Below are 16,339 nucleotides of genomic sequence, written 5' to 3'. Positions count from 1 at the left end.
CGTCCTTGATTGCATAGTTCCGATCTTATTAGCAATGCATAGAGATCCATTAGTCGAACAAGTGTGATTATGATAAGCTTATCCGCATCGATAAAATTTTTAGCGTGTTTCGAATGTACGCGCCGTAGAACAGTTCTACGGCGCGTACATTCGAATGTAGTGGTACCGGAAACCGTTAAGTGTCTAACACTCTTTTCGAATATAGAATTAGGTGAGAGATTTCGATAAGAGGCTTCCAGAGCGGACCTTCGATTTGAAGAGGACTGTTGTTTGTCATTCAATCAGAAATACTGATATCGTCTACGTTTACGAAGCATAAGCAACATGTATACAATGCATTTCCAATTTATTCTTATACTGACCTTGTGGCTGCAGGTATGATTCACTGGTTGGTTTCACATTCATGCAGCCTAAAATCAGGTGATCCTGATAGGCTCAGATAGATACAGATGGACAGAAAAACTCTTTTTTTTTTTTTAATGTTATTTCTCGTTGATGAACATATTACATTATAAAAGCTATTTTTTCAATCGCACCAAGCCTTTGCGGACATGCCCTACATTCAAATGAAGACGCTATTTCAACGAAGGTAATAGGAATTAATAATAAAGAATATAATATATGATAGCATGCTACGCTGTTTCTGGTTGTCGGTTCGGAAGAAAGAGGTCTTCATCATAGCTCAAAGGGGCTAGGAACACGTGGTAGTTTAGGTTCGAACACTCTGCTTAGCGCTAGGAGTCGGTCGCCTGATAAAGCGTCTGATGACGTTGTCGGACGTACAGCTCGGAAATTTTCCGTTTGAGAGAGAGAGAGAGAGAGAGACATGGGTAAATTGATGATTTTCGTCACACCCACAAACCAGTGACAATAATAGTAATAGTCGTTTTATTGCATATAACGAATTATCATCATAAGCGCTTTATATTACCTGCAATAATAATAAAAGTCTTGGATTTGCCACTTCGAGTTTCATCTATTATCTAACGAAAATCAGGACAAACAAAAGTAGTATCCATGAATGTGCGAACATAAAGAGTGCTATATAGGTTCCGGAAAATGTTAAGGCTATTATATAGGACATAATACATATTAAAGCTGAGTTTATTATATTAAAATTCATTATATATATATATATATATATATATATATGCTGTGCATGTTTTATTTTTGTGTACATTGATTATGCGTGTCCAATAGAGCGCAGTGTGCGCATTTAACAAATGAAGTAACAAAAACAGCGCTTTATAGCCGCTATAAAGCAAGCAAGCAAGCGAGCGTGCAATTACGTTGCCCGGACCCATACTAGACAAACCTTTACATAATAGTGTTTATGGGCCAAGCCTGTACATTATTTTAACTCAGCTCATTTCCTTTGCTTCGAATATTGTAATATATATATATATGGGCCAAGTACACAGAGGGAACACTGGTCTGAACCACACTAGCTTTAATGGCCGTTCCGCTGCACGTTAAGCACGCCCCGCAAGAGCCCTATTTGTTATCGTATCGATATGTACATTACGCTAGTAGGTTGAGAGAGTCAAATGGAGAAATGTTTGTGATTTGGTTAGCTCTGTTTTTTTTTTTTTTTAGCTTTTGTTGGTTTGACGATTACGTGTTTCTGCTGTACCCATCAATAGGTGAAATAATGTTTTTGGACAGTCATATGTACAGGTTCGTATATAATCAAAGTTCGATCAGGGGGAAGTTCTGATCAACCGCACTAATTGATTTGCTTCGTGCTAATGTCACACGTGGGGTGTGCAATCAGTACGGCATAACATGTACGTTTTCTAACATCCTTCATTACCGCATATTTTACCGACACGGACTTATTCCACATTCGGTTCGTCCGAAATTGCAGTTGCACGGCGACAGAGATTGTACACAATCGATCGATCCACAGATACATTTGATGGTGGCCGGTCGATGTAAAAAGGCCATCATCCTGAATTTCTGAGAACAAGATCGTTTGCAATCGGTTCTGTACATCTGTGTCCTTGGAAATATTAGGTAATAGTTTATGTGACAAGGTAAAATACTGTCATCAAGAGATAACAAAAGAAAGACCAGTGATTACTAGAGCATTTCGCGCCGTCTTTGCTGAGGTCATCACAGATGAATTGATCTTATTCGATTGCACATCCTATATATATATATATATATATAACGAGCGATACCAATAAGGTAGCAATTTTTTAATCCTATCTATATTTAAGGGGATCTCAGATCTATCTTTAATAAAAACCTCTTGGCAAAATAGGACAGAAGGGGAATGGTCAGTGACGCAACGCTTAGCGAATTGGATTTCAGATGATAATGACTATCCCAGGGCCGCTTCAGACAGTCGATGTTAGCTCATTGATGCTTACTAGCAACTATTATCCAGGCAATCGTTAGTCCATTTGTGTGATTACAAGATAGACGTTGCATCCTCTCTATGGAACTGGCTGACCTTGCTGAGCAGATATCTACTGCGATGGTCACTCCCTTTGTGCTATAGTTTGTAGATGTCCTAATCAACAGGTGCCGGTAGTTCAGTCGTCTCGTCAACATTGAAGTTGAGCCGCTCTATCTTAGCATTTGTCTGATGATTTAATGCATTTAAAATGCCGTCTTCGTATTGCGTGCATAGCTGGCAAGACATCGTTTGAAGGACGATTAAAGAAGCGTTATATCATTCCCAACAAGCTACAAACTGAATCGAGTACTTCCCTATGATTATTACCTCTTTACAAATGCCCTTTATGTTCTACGGCAATACATCTCCCCTGGTCTCGATTTCATCGAATGCCCCGTTGAATATTTTAGTAATTGTTGTTTTTCTTTTTTTTGTCGTTGGTTTGCACCAAAAATCCTTTTTACAGGATGGTATCTAGAGGCGAGACAGATTGTTAAAATCAAACATAAAAGATGACCACTTAATTGAACTGCGCCTTCAATCACGTTGGCTATAGTCCATCGTGGCAGGAAAGGCTCGTTTCAACTCGCATAGTAGAGCGGGCTGAGCGTTGTACCGTTGCAGGTTAAGAATGGTCACTGAACTTCTCTATTTAGTCACGAATATCGTTGTAGCGGAGAGTAAGCATTCGAGTACTATTAAAAAAATATATAGAACGTCATCGTATACGAACGCTCGGCTGCATCCTTTCATTCGTATAATCTGCTCGCCGTTTGATTCCCCTCCCTTTCTTTTCCGGTGAGGTTGTACTTTGCTCTGCCAACCTTGGCGTGGTCTGCAGTCCTATCACGACGTATTTATACAAGAGTTAAAGGATGATTAATTTTAGCAAGAACCTCCCAAAGCCTTCCGTTGGCAAACGAAACAGTTACACGTACATGCGTGCCCTTAACTACTCTGGGATGGATAGCATACGTGCTTGTGGACGCGTCCATATGCAAATTGCCATCTACATGTTGACAGAGCCAAGTAAGCAAGAGCATCTATTTCGTTTAGCTTCTGTAAGATCCCGCGCAACGGTACTATTTGAGCTTAGGACAAAAATCCGCCTCTTTCCGTGGTTATCTCATTTGGTATCCACGATTTGCGTTCGAAAAGCGTGCATGTTCTATGTTTTAACTTAATTCTGCCTCGGCAGCAGAAACAGCAAAACTCTAAAACAGAGGGGACGGTATTCCGTCCAGAGAAGAATTTAAAGAAGACTGACTGCAAAGTAAATGGAAAGGAAAATACAGCCGGAATATGCAATGACGGCAGAGACTTTCTAAGATCCGTCGGATTTCTCTTGAGCGCGCGGATAACTGTTTGACTTTTTGTTTCTGTATTAAGCTTATAGGATTGGGTTGTCTTCCTGTATTGTAACTATAGCAGTGTTGAAGAGCAGTCAGGCCTTGTTTATCTGATCGATTTGGCTTCTGCGCAATCGTCATTCGTCGTCACGGTTTTCGTTGTTTATAGCTAAAAGCTCAAAACTTTTCTGTGCTGGTTACCGAAGCTGTACCCCTCGTTTGTGCGCAACGTTTGCTCGAGCCAACAGGATGATTTGAATAATCCGGGAAAAACAAAAATAGGTCTTTAGGCATGATAGCAGAATTTGTTGCCATGTCATATGACATCGTAATGATAACATAATAATATCGTATGATAATTTAAATTGAATTGATGACCAATAATATACTTTGTCCTATTGATCAGGCCACTCAGTATTACTGAAATTATTTGTTACATGGTTAGAAAATGAGTTAAAATTTCACAAAAATCAGCCTAGCTAGACGATAACTAAACATTTTTATTTCTCTTTAAACCATCAAATTAAAGCTTAAAGTAAAGTTCTAGACTGTACATGCCTATAAAATGTTACTATCTTTTAACACTTTTTATTTAAATTTAACACAACCAACAAAGCGTCATTCATAGTAACAAACATATGGTCTCGCATTTAATACGTAAATTGAATATCTCATTTGCTGTAGTGTTTTCTAAAACCCCATAGAAGTAGTCCAGTCAGTCACGCGAGATCGTGATGCGATGGATCGGCATATAGACTAGAGGTAGTCTTCAGAAATCACTTCGTGTAACATAAAATCTTCAAACCCTGCTATCGTGTATTCGATTTTGTTGTGGACGATCTTCTCATTTTAGAAAGTACATTTATTACTGATAGTTATCTGCTAGATAGATTGCTAACCGGTGTAATCGTGTGTGCGTATGTTTCCCAAAAATAGCACACGGTCTGTGTGCTATTTTTGGGAAGCCTGTCTCAGTCATCTTTAGATGTGCTAAGTTCCAATCGAGCTGTCTGCATCTCGTGCCCCCGAAATATACAGGGGGCTATGAGTGAACGTTCCCCTTTCTCGAGAATGTGCTGATGGGCCCTGCGGGAGCACCAATGTGCTTTATTAGAGAAAGTATCGGCAATCTGATGACTTACGTTAGATCAACTTAGCGCAATCCATTCACGAATACGTCTTCAGGCCATTCCGAGTATACCTTGTACTACGAGATAGCGGAGTTCAGATCAGCCCAGGCGCAACATCAACAGAATCAGCAACAATCGTAAGCCAGCTGCGAAGGCATCCCATTGAATTCGACAACAGTAAGAATCACACATGCCTCGATTCTAGGCAATATCCGAAAACGGCCGCATTTTCTATTGCAAAGAATCGGAACGTTCACGCGAGATATATAACAATTGTATGCAAGGCATTGTTTGTATGCTGTTCAAAATGTAACGGATGTATAGATGTCGGCTGTAGCATTAGCGACAGGACTGATTCGACAATAGGCCCATCAGGCAAACGGCACTGTAGAGTAGGGCAAGATCGGACTGATAAACAAAATAGTTCATGAAATTTTTGGATGTGCGTGCGCTGGGGAATGGATCAGTAACTCTCGCGAGCCCCCTTATCATTAAGTGATGGTGCTGGACGACCCAGTGTCAAACCTGCAAGCGAAACAGAAGCATGTAGCGTCCGCATGCCGAAAATAAACATCGATAGTGTCGTGCACGAAGCAGAGACATATATTAGCAGCAGCAACAGGGCCAGCTGTGGTGCCTATACAAGTTGGCCGTCATGAATGCAAGCAATTTGAAAAGGGCAGATACATTAGCAGAATGGGAAATTTTTGACACGTTGATCATCTTGAGACCTGGGTCCGAAGTGTAACTATTTTTTCGTTCCCCTCTTCGGTCAGGACCGCAAAGTCAGAAATTATAGCGAAAAAAGCAGGTCAAGAAAAAGCAAAATTTTCGATTCCTTTACTCTACATACCATAGCGTCCGATTGGATGGACTGTACAGCTATAAAGGTGAACTGACCGGGAAGGCGGCCTGTAATATTGCTAAAAAGATAAAGCCTTTTTACTTGGGCAATTAGCTTTTTTAACTTACTGCTCCGCAATGATGAGCAATAGATCCGTCCGCTCTAGTGGAAGCGTTTCTGTTTTTTAACTTATAAAATAGGCGACTTCATGCCGTGCCTAGTGGAAAATAGCGTCATTGTCACTAAGTCTCGTAGAAGCTTATGTTCGGCGGACTGATTCGGAATCAATGTATGCACTTGTAGAGAAGCTTGTCAGTGGACCGGAAGCGCTGCTTCTCTTCTGGTCGTTGCCGGCGACTTCAACACCTGCCTCGATTAGATGACCTCGAGCTGCATTATGGTTCTTTAGGATACGCTCCCGGACCTTCGTTGCTGATAGTCAATTTTACCTATAAAATAACATTCCTGGAAGATGCAGGAAGTTTGGTTATCGATGCATTTGTGATGAACCTAGACAGGGTACAGTTTCAAGGTGAACATTACTTCCTGTGAGAAAGCACAAGTATTCGGTCTTGCATACCGATACCTCATTGTCCAAGCTGTGTCACGACGCCTAGTTGTACATAAGTTCCTGGAAGCCATGTACAAAGTTCTCTCTGTACTTGAAGTACTGGATGTCAAAGCTTATACGCAGCATTCGATTGAGGTTCTTAGTCTACAATACAACCGTCCCCCTACGAAAGCGTAAACAATGCTCCAACTATACTTGCAACTTTACTTGGAGGACTCAGGTGGCCTTAAGGTCTATGACCGAGGTACAGTCTGAGCTCGACCTTTTGGCCTCTGTTTTTATAACGATCTGTCGATAAATGTGGGCGTCACTTGTGGCGACAGTAATGGCTGGAGACCCGTCTGGTCGCTGATGCCGAACGTGAACTATATAATTGGCCAATACATCCCGACAGCTTGGCGGTTTACTCGATTAGCCTGTCAAACCTCACAAATTACTTCTAGAAAATGTTTGCGTTAAGGGATACGATACTATGCATTTTTTTCACCGTAGCCTAGGAAGAAAGTAACGCGATTCCCTTCAACAAAACTTTACAGTAGAGAAACTAGCCGAGTATCTAATGAGCTTACATTACGAGAAAGCCGCAAATCCAGACAGGGTTTGCAACAAGCGTATCAAATGCGTCGTCTTTCTGCTATTAAATGTTGTAAAAAAAAATAATGTTAACGTACTAATACACTCCCAACCTAGTGGAAGTATGCTACCCTGTTCGTAATCGCTAAAGGAAAGAGTGACCTAGCCGCTATCATCATGGCCAAGAACAGGGACGAAAAACTTTTGTTATAAACTGCTCTCCAGCTTGTTGAGTAAGAAGCTAGTTAGAAAGCGCACGCGCCATCTGAGTGAAATCACGGAATTACGGAGGGAATGCTTCACAGAAACGGCGTTGAGCGCGACCACACCCCCAGCAACAAGGGATACTCACAAATTTAGGATAGTTCGTAAGCCTGACTAAGACGAACGCGATGAAGTATAGAAGGGGACGCTGCTTCTGACACTTTGTACTTCGCTCTTGTATACGCCAACCAGTTTCCGTACTTGAAGCTGCTCTTCTATGTGAAGGATAAGAAAAATGCAGAGAGGCAGTGTTGGTCGCGTAAACGATCAAATCCCTTTATCGCTTGCCCTCGCAACTGCTCTCAACTCGTTGGACTTTAAAGTAGCTCCGATAGCAATGTATGCGATACGCGTCATTTGAGAAGATCTTACAGTAAAAAAGGAAAGTCGCACAATTAAATCGCGTTAAAGCTTCGTTCTTTAGTAGTAAGTAATTCCTAAACAGCTGACGTATCTTCTGATTGACTCGGCAGTGTTGTCCGAGGACCTACGACGTCGTGGTAAACTTTAAGTAACGGAATCCTTTAAGACGAGTCTTAGTAACCAGGGGCAAAACTTTGCAGAGATTGATGAGGATTTTTGCTTCGGTTACGATGAGGAAAAATGGGTGAAAAGGGGCAAACCGGCTAAATAGACATGTCGTCTCTTGCTTTGCTATTTATGGGCTCCACCATTGACTCCGCTGAAAATCAGGTTCCGACGAGCCTGACGATACGTATCTAATGTAGGGAAAGTTAGCGCAAAGTGTTGTAAATAATCTTATATATATTTTCTGATACTTTTTAGTAACTGCCAGCAAGGATGAATAAATAAAACTTAATTGAGGTCCTATATGAAACATAATCCAAGAGCCAGAATTTGTTAGCCATTCTGAATTAGGGCCGACTGAGGTTTATAAGGTACACTCTACCTACATCGCAATAGAATGAATTGCAGACGTGCCATAATCAACGTTAGGTGTTGAGATCAACATTCAGCTTGTCCGAAGCGGGAATATTTTGTTTGATTACGTCAAAAGAAGGACCTTAATAACGTAATAATGATTTTATTATTCTTCCGAGACCTTTGATTGTACGAAATTGTCATAATAACAGATATCGATTTCCCATGAAAGAACAAGAAAGCGCCGAGCCGAATGCGCTCTGTTCCAGAGTTAACCTTCAGCAGGACATTACGCGGAACCGAGGGCTTAAGGATGGCAAAAGGGACCGTTATGCTATCACTGGAAAAGTTATTTCTCTCTTAGTGCGTGCCTATCGACCGGCGGAGTACCAAACGCCCTTCAAAGAACAGCACGCTGGCCTTGCCTGCAACTGGCTCTGTGCATCGTGCTGCGGAAGCTGGGATATTTAATATCCTGTGAATCGCTCTACGATATCTCATATCATACCTGATTTATTAGAGACTCTGTAGAAAACGGCCGCAACTGTCGCTTTTGTAAGGGTCTTTTCGTGCCTGGAGAAAGGTCGTATTCAACCTAGGCAACTAGAAACGTTAATTAATCCGTTGCATAATCGGAGCGTGCTGTTTATGATCCACAAAATTTAGATACAAGTATCTATAAATTAACGCTACATTATATAGATTTGAAATTTATAAGAGAGAAAAGCTTCTCGCAAACGTATTCTACTCTAATAGAGAGGCCATTACCGGTAAAGCTGTAACGTATACTATTTGACTTATACCTAGTAGATTTTCTACCCTGCAGTACAACTGATAGAACGTTCTCATGAATCTGCGTGCAACAGTTAAATGGATCAGTGACAGGTGACAATGAGCGCAAACAGATTTGTTCTCCTTGGCAGTTACGACGTACTTTGTTGTCATTGTAACATACGACATAGTCCGCTGCAATATGTTAGTAAGCCACAAAAAACAATCGGACAGCCGTTATTTAATGGCTGGTAAATCATTATTTAAACGGTTGGTAGCAGATGATGCTGTCAACGTGGCTTCATTTAGATGTTGGTTGGAATTTCTGTCTCATGATACTTCACTGGCCAGTCAGTATTTTGTATCTTACACTATACGAGTAACTGCATCGTTGACTAGGACATAGTTCCTACATTTCCTTCACAGTAGATGTAATGGCTAATAAAGTCCAATAACTGAAAGGCTCAATTGTTCACAATTCCCGAATCGTGTCAAGTGATTCATCTACTTGAAGTTAGCTTATATGTAATCATTTTCCAGACACCTCTCGTATGCGTAGCGATCTGGGGAAGAAAAGTATGAGGGGTTTCGTAACTAGTTAAATAGGTGAAACGCTGTCAGAGCACGATCAGAACGCATGGATCTTGAACCTAGTAATCTACAAACAAGCTAAATAATGTAGTACTTACAATTCTGACAAGGTTTTATTCATCTGCATGCAACAACGCAATAGAATGGCATAAAAAAGATCGCGTATTGTAGACTTTTTTTTTTCGGTTTTTTTTTTTTCGACAAGCCGGTCTACTGATGAAATGTCGTTATTATGTTTTATAATATAAGGTTTTGTTACCTACTTATTACTATATGGTTATCATTGCCCATACTGGCATAAAATCTGTGTAAATCCAGAGTTATAATTCCGGCTGCAGCGTACTGTTAATTCTAACTAGAACGCCTTGCGTAACGATACTTAATAGCAAGAAAAGACATATGAGCATATCAGAGATACGATATCTAGTCTGATGAAACGCACCGATGGCCTTTTTATAGTTATTCTTCTCCCAGTAACAGATATAATGGAAGTAGCAGTGTACCTGTCTAATTTTTACGCTGCTATTTGATATTTAGTGCCGTATCGACGACGAGCTGGCAGTCGTCACTATTATGAAAAGACCACATTGTTAAATGATAAGAACATCGGCTCTGTGCAAAGATTGGTCGGGTAAGATTTTGGCAATTATCGCATAGATAGGGGTCGCTGAGATACCTCAGGGGCTACACAGTATTCAGAGCAACGAAAGCGAGAAAGGCTTCAGTTATCATCGCTTTTGATACGACATCGTGAATCCAATTCGAATCCTTAGGGACGCTCTCCTTTTTGCGTGCGGCTTTGTGGCTTGGCCCACGTGGTGCATTTTTCTATTTGAAAACAAGATGGATAATTAGCAAGCCGCTTCGTGACGCCGTTCAACTTATTTTCTGTTGGCACTGCATAGGCATAACATACGTGTGGGGGATTATTGCGAGCCGTAAAAGTATGCCACGAAGAAAATGGTTATACCACGCCTTATGTAGAAGTTTAATGAAAACTGTAGCTTTGGTAAGGAATATGCTTAAGTTGGCCAGTTGAGGTAACTTTGTTAGACATATAATTAAAGATGGATTTTTAAAAAGCCGTACCGATGGAGTTCTCTTCGAAAGTTACAAATCATTATTTTCATTTTGCTTGAGATATTATAAAAATTGTACATCGATAGGTTTTCATCCAAATGTTACTATGGTCCTATGACTATTACACTTCTTTCCACGTGGAACCTCAAGCGTAGTTCGTTCGCTGTTTCCACATAAACGGTCCTATGTCGTCTCTTTTTGTGCGAACTTTGTCCTTTTTTTCAATGATTATTTCGCCTGCAGGTATTAAACTTATTTAGATATACTGCGCGCCGTAGTAGCTATTCTTTGCTCAGGATCTACACTCTGGCAATGATTTTATAACCTTGTTCAGTCAATTGCACACACGCGAACTAAGCCTTCCTCCTTCCTAGTCCACAGAACTACAGTAAAATACAAAATAATTTTATATAAATAAATTCATAGTTTCGTCAACCACTGAACTGTGATTCTAGGTGTGTAATAATTTATAGTGAATAGCATCGATGAGGTATTTGCAACTATATATACCCATTATATATAAACAGGTCCATACAAATGTCTCTATTTATCATTGAATCGTATTTTCAGGTGGCCTTAGGCCAAGACGACGAGTTCTCCCCATCAGTTAGTGCTGTTTGCGATAAAGGCTATATTACGATCTCGGTCGCTACGGATAAGCCTTTCCAAGGGGTTGTACACACGCGAGATGTCAACGAGCGCGGTATTACGAAAGAGCTACGGAAAGAGCCGTGCGTTGCCTACGGACAGGGCGGAACCAATACGTCTTTGAGGCTCAGCCTATTTTCACGAAGCGACGACCCTCTTTATTGCGGCGTCCGGAAAAGGGTAAGTTGAATTTGTGTGCTCGATATTTGATTTCTATGTTCAGTTTACTGTTTATGTTCTGCCATATAATATCGTTTCAGATCAGAGCGGGCAGAAAATTGTTAAACTTGTTTACTAAAATATGCTTGAGTGGGGTAACTGCACGAATGGGAACGTTTTCCCATGGTCTCCTTCAGATACTGATATTAAATGAACTATTATTGTATACTGGTCACGTTTTACGTCTGCTCTTCCAGATCCAAAGGTTGTAATGCTGATGCGCATCACGTTGCACACTGTACATTTTTTGCTGGTAGAAAGAGTTTATTTAAAAAGCTTGTTTTTTTTTTATTCACGACAGATTATGTCAGATACGCCATAATCTGCAGGCTATTTGCTGTTTCTCATCCAGTGAAGGGAGAGACACGATATTATACTGCGTGTATACAGCTTTGCTAACCTCACAGACACCTCACATTGCCCATTACCTGTATGAAAGACGAGTGTCAGCAAACGCCGTTGCTACTGTTCGGTTATGATTAAGATAAAAAAAAAAAAACTGATCTTCATACGATCGATTGGGGCTTATACGAACACCTCACAATTACACTCCGTGTGCTTCTAATGCCTAAAGGCCAAACGTGACTTTTGCAGGCCTCCATTGTTTTCGCAGTCATAATAGAAGAAAAAAGCCGAAGAATAGTAGCACTTATCGTTGCTATTTTTTTTAAGTGTTTAAAGCATGATAAGTGACTGTTTCCGTAGGTGCGCTAAAGAAGGGCCGCATAACGTTACACTGGGATAGACGATGCAGGTGGATCGTTCAGCGAATCGTCTGTGCAGCTGTCGTTTTAGTTCGCGCCGGGTAGGGGCTGATTTTCGGCTCAACGTGGGAGGCCATTAGCTAAACCCCACGCCCCTATTACTGCTGCCTAGGGATCTGCAGTAATGGGGTTTGGTCGTTGTTTTTGTTCGTCGTTCAATTAATCTGTAGCAAACTTCGCCAATATTGATAGCAGCTTCAGCTACATTCTACGTCGAGATATGAAAACCAGAGGCAGTAATAGATTCGACAACCTCTGCTGAGACTTTGTGACGTGCCGCCGAAAACACACAATTAATTTTGTAACTTTGCAATGACTTGGTAGAAACTTTCGCTAAAATTATCCTGTACAGAGGTACATCTAATCAGACACGTGTATCAGACGGATCTTTTCCAGCGACACGCTTGAAGTAGCAAACATCAGACGCATAATTGAAGCTGAGCGATGATTTCTCACTCAACCGAAGCACATTAAATTTCGTACAAAAAAGATATTGGCTCACCCATTAGTGTGTCCGGTTAGTGCACAGTCTGTTGTCGTTCACTTCCAATAAAAAAATTGCTCGCTCTACGAATTAATAAAGTTTTTCCCATTCACAGGATCCGATCACTCGGTGGTCAACGTACAACCATAGTTATTTCACTACCGTCCTATTGTTATTTGGCGTCATTGTAAAGAATCTAGCGTCCGAAAGTCGTCCTATTGGTTCATCCTATGACTCTCTATGGTCTCGGTGAATTTTAGCGAGCGCCCGTTAGTAAATCCTTCCGGCCTTTCAGAGAAGTTCGTCGTATTTAGTCATAAAAACAGACAGCCGATTGTGCCAACATCGGAACCGATCATTGACCGATCTCTCCAATTTAGTAATTCAATAACTTAGTAAAGTAAATTATACGCTGTATTATTACTAGTGATAATATAAATAATTTACCAATAAACAAACATCGAATTTTGAAGAAGTTACCGCGGCTTCGTCGAAACGAAACTAGACTCCAATAAATATTCTGATTATACGCCGAGCGTTTGGAGCTTACAGCTTCTGGAAATAGGTATCTTTTAGCCCTCTGCTGGAAGAATGAATCCGTCGACATCGCGGGTAATATGGCACGAAACGACGATGCTGATCAGTGCTGACGTTCCGTTAACGCGTAAAACCACGGTTCATGGATCAGGCGAGAGGTCTAATTGGCTCAGTATGGCTTCGACATCGACTAGACGTAAACGCGCGTAATCTACCCATAACTGAATAGTGAGGACGTAAACGATCAACTGCGTAGAAGAGTTATAAAGAGGCCTGGTAGCTAGTTATGAGTACTGTTCCAACTATTATCGGTGGGGTTGTTTCCAAAATAATGCCCGTAATAGTTGTGTATTTAAGATACCCTTTCTCTCTGACGTGATTTTCTAAATTTTGTATCAAAATTTTTTGCAGTTTAATTTGCAGATTTGATGTCATCCTGTTCCATATTCCATTGCGATCAATTGTACTGTTATAGCGTATCGCCAGACCGTAGCGTACCAACAAATACGGGGTCATCGATGAGTGCAGGTCTTTAATTGCGTTCCGTTGAGCCCGACGCTGGATCTTGCAGACGGCATTGGCTATATGTTCTGCTGCCGATGCAATTTTGGGTGGAAAGCCCATGTTTAAAAAGAGATTTCGTGACACAGTAGTGTTGTTGGGAAGCTGCGTCTTTTTTTGGGTCGCTGTTTGTCTATCTTTACCAATGCGTGGTAAGACAAAGCGTTGTTTAGATTCAGCTTTTACTTTCGTTTTTTCTTTGCGGTTGCCTTTTCGTCAAAAATTTTCTAAGACGCGCGTGGACACAGGTTGGTGAAAGGAGTCGCATTTTTCCCCTCCATTTGCCATTACATATGTCGCAGTAATCGAAACGTCCGCTTGTCGAACTCAGCTCGCAACTTGTCTCTAATAACTTCTCCATGTGAAAGTCAATAGAAATGAAAAGATTGCTTTCCTCCTTTGATAACAGTAACAATAAGTGTTGAGTAGAATTTGTACAGAAAACATAGGCGTACCTTTAGACAAAACATAAATTGAATCTCCTGATCCTTATTCACGCTATCGTTTCAACCAGCAGATCGAATACAAAACAACTTTCTATGCTTCAGAGTCAATAGTATCTAACAGATTTATTATATAACGAAATATATTAATGTTACATCGTCGTATGACTATGAACAGTAGCCACGTAAATGCGCCATCTGTCACCAGGAAGTGGCAAGCATGATTTTCGTCACCGGCAATCTTCTATTCACGATTTTTTTCGACTCTACTTATAGTTTGAGGTATTTCTTTATGAACAAATACCATATAATCATGTATACGTTTTACTAGGCATAACAATAAATAGGCCCAAGAGAGGATAAAATGTCTGGCCCAAGTGGAAGTGCACTGTAGTTCTCTGCTACAACATCTGCGCCACAATCAACTAGCGTGTCTACGTTACCACCCATAACTGTTTCTGCCATTGGTTTATTAATGATTTTTGCTTACCTACCGGTGACGTTTTTAACCGTCACAGTGGGCATTTTATGAAGCAATCGAATTGTGCGATGTCTTGTCGCGTTTCATCCAGGCTGCTGACAGAACTTCACTCCATTGATGATCTTTCTCGTGTACAGCTTTGTGACATTGTAATATATCGACAAAAACAAATGAAACGATATTTGTTCCTGTTTTGTAGAAGGACCCAAACTGGCCATTATTTATATCGACCTGGCCGTCGACTAACAGAGTGTCATTCCACTACCTTATATGTTATACATACAACTTCATGTATCTACCGTTTTACGACCAAAAGAGAACGCGAGGTTAGAAAATACGTATAAACGCAACGAAGGACGCCTGAGAACGCTTCTGAGAAATGACTGGCAAACAGATATACGGACCAGTCGAAAGATATGTTTCTGCCTTCAGATTTCTTGCAAGCGTCTCTCGAAAAGCATTTTTATACAAAAATAATTTACACAAAGAAAAGAATGAAAAGAAATCAGCCTCACGGTAAAGGGGCACCCAAAAAAAGTCTAACTCTTGTGAAGATATCCAAGCGGCGCATACCTTCCCTTTTGTCTTACTACACGCTATAAAATTGGTCAGTACCAGGAGGAACTCAAATAATAATAGCAATATTAGTAATAGCAACAGCAGTGATCACGTATCTGTGGCCAAGAAGATACCGGATACATATTCAGTTACTTACGATGGATAACAGTAATGCAGATAATCGGGCTCCGCGTAAATAGAGATAGAGGAATTGTTTAAAATTATATATTGAGGTACAACACCCGAATGCTACTCTTCCGGCCGCTGGCATGATTAACGCTCAGCCGACGGACGTTACCGAGCGGCCGCAGTATTCCAACGGGGTTCCGTTGCGCGGTCTATAGACCAGTGACTAGCAACAATGATAAGATCCCGATGACCTTGGACGACACCGTGACTGTGTTCGCACGTCCGCCATTTCTATGCCGCTGCTGCTACTTCTTCTGTCGCTATTGTCTTTGTTCCTTGCGGGAACGAATGGTACGTACGATACGAACAGACCGCAACACTCTGACCGGATGCCACATCCAGGTTTCTCGCTGCGGTGGCCTGAAGCGCGGAGCGGCGACAGTTAGTAATTGAGTTTTTGCCGCTTTACTATCATCAGCCGTACGGTACCATTCCGATAGCGGGGAAATATTCTCTAGGGAAGAACATTTTCTTCCCATTTACGAGACGTTCGTCACTTGAATGCCAAAAAAGTTCGTCGCGTTTATTGACTTGCGCCTTAGGGCGCCGATGACGAAGACGAGGACGGCATCGGTGTTGACGGTGTCCGTTGTCTGGCTCGTCTACGCCACTATATTGTAAGCTTCTTCCAATGTATACATAATACGAGTAACTGTACAGAAGAACATTTTCTGGGAGGCGTACCTGTTTACAGGATGGCTACTTGCGGGGTGAGACAAGTCCAATTTAGCTGTCCTCGTCATGGCGCCGTGGTAACACGTTCGCCTATTAATCAAATGGGCTAAAGGTGATGCCCACGACCAGGTTCTGCGCTCGAGCCCCAAGACACAGTTTATTTCATAATGCAAAAGGCCAATAATCTGCTCCAATGTATAGTTAACGCAATACCACCCCAAAAACTCTAACCATCCAAGTCTAATTTCTCAGTATACGGGTATCGGCGGTGGTTTGTACATGCTGTGGAAAGGCAATGGCAATACACTCAACTATATATAT

General features: G+C 41.2%; 1 protein-coding gene across 3 annotated transcripts in view; it reads left to right on the top strand.

Moving 5' to 3' along the window:
• LOC111249523 (uncharacterized) overlaps positions 1-16,339 on the top strand; it is a 104,553-nt gene that overhangs the window by 48,455 nt on the left and 39,759 nt on the right. For 2 of the 3 annotated variants that reach the window (XM_022803508.2, XM_022803509.2), the window contains exon 2: positions 11,030-11,287. The exons of the other annotated variant lie outside the window; for it this stretch is intronic. In XM_022803508.2, coding sequence (XP_022659243.1) covers positions 11,030-11,287 — 258 coding nt within the window. The remainder of the gene's footprint in view (positions 1-11,029; positions 11,288-16,339) is intronic. 3 annotated transcript variants of the gene reach the window in all.

Source organism: Varroa destructor, unplaced genomic scaffold (assembly GCF_002443255.2).
Source record: "Varroa destructor unplaced genomic scaffold, Vdes_3.0 BEIS01000004.1, whole genome shotgun sequence".
Lineage (NCBI taxonomy): Eukaryota > Metazoa > Arthropoda > Arachnida > Mesostigmata > Varroidae > Varroa > Varroa destructor.
Note: the sequence above shows the minus strand (reverse complement) of the source record. Positions and strands in the feature narration are given on the sequence as shown.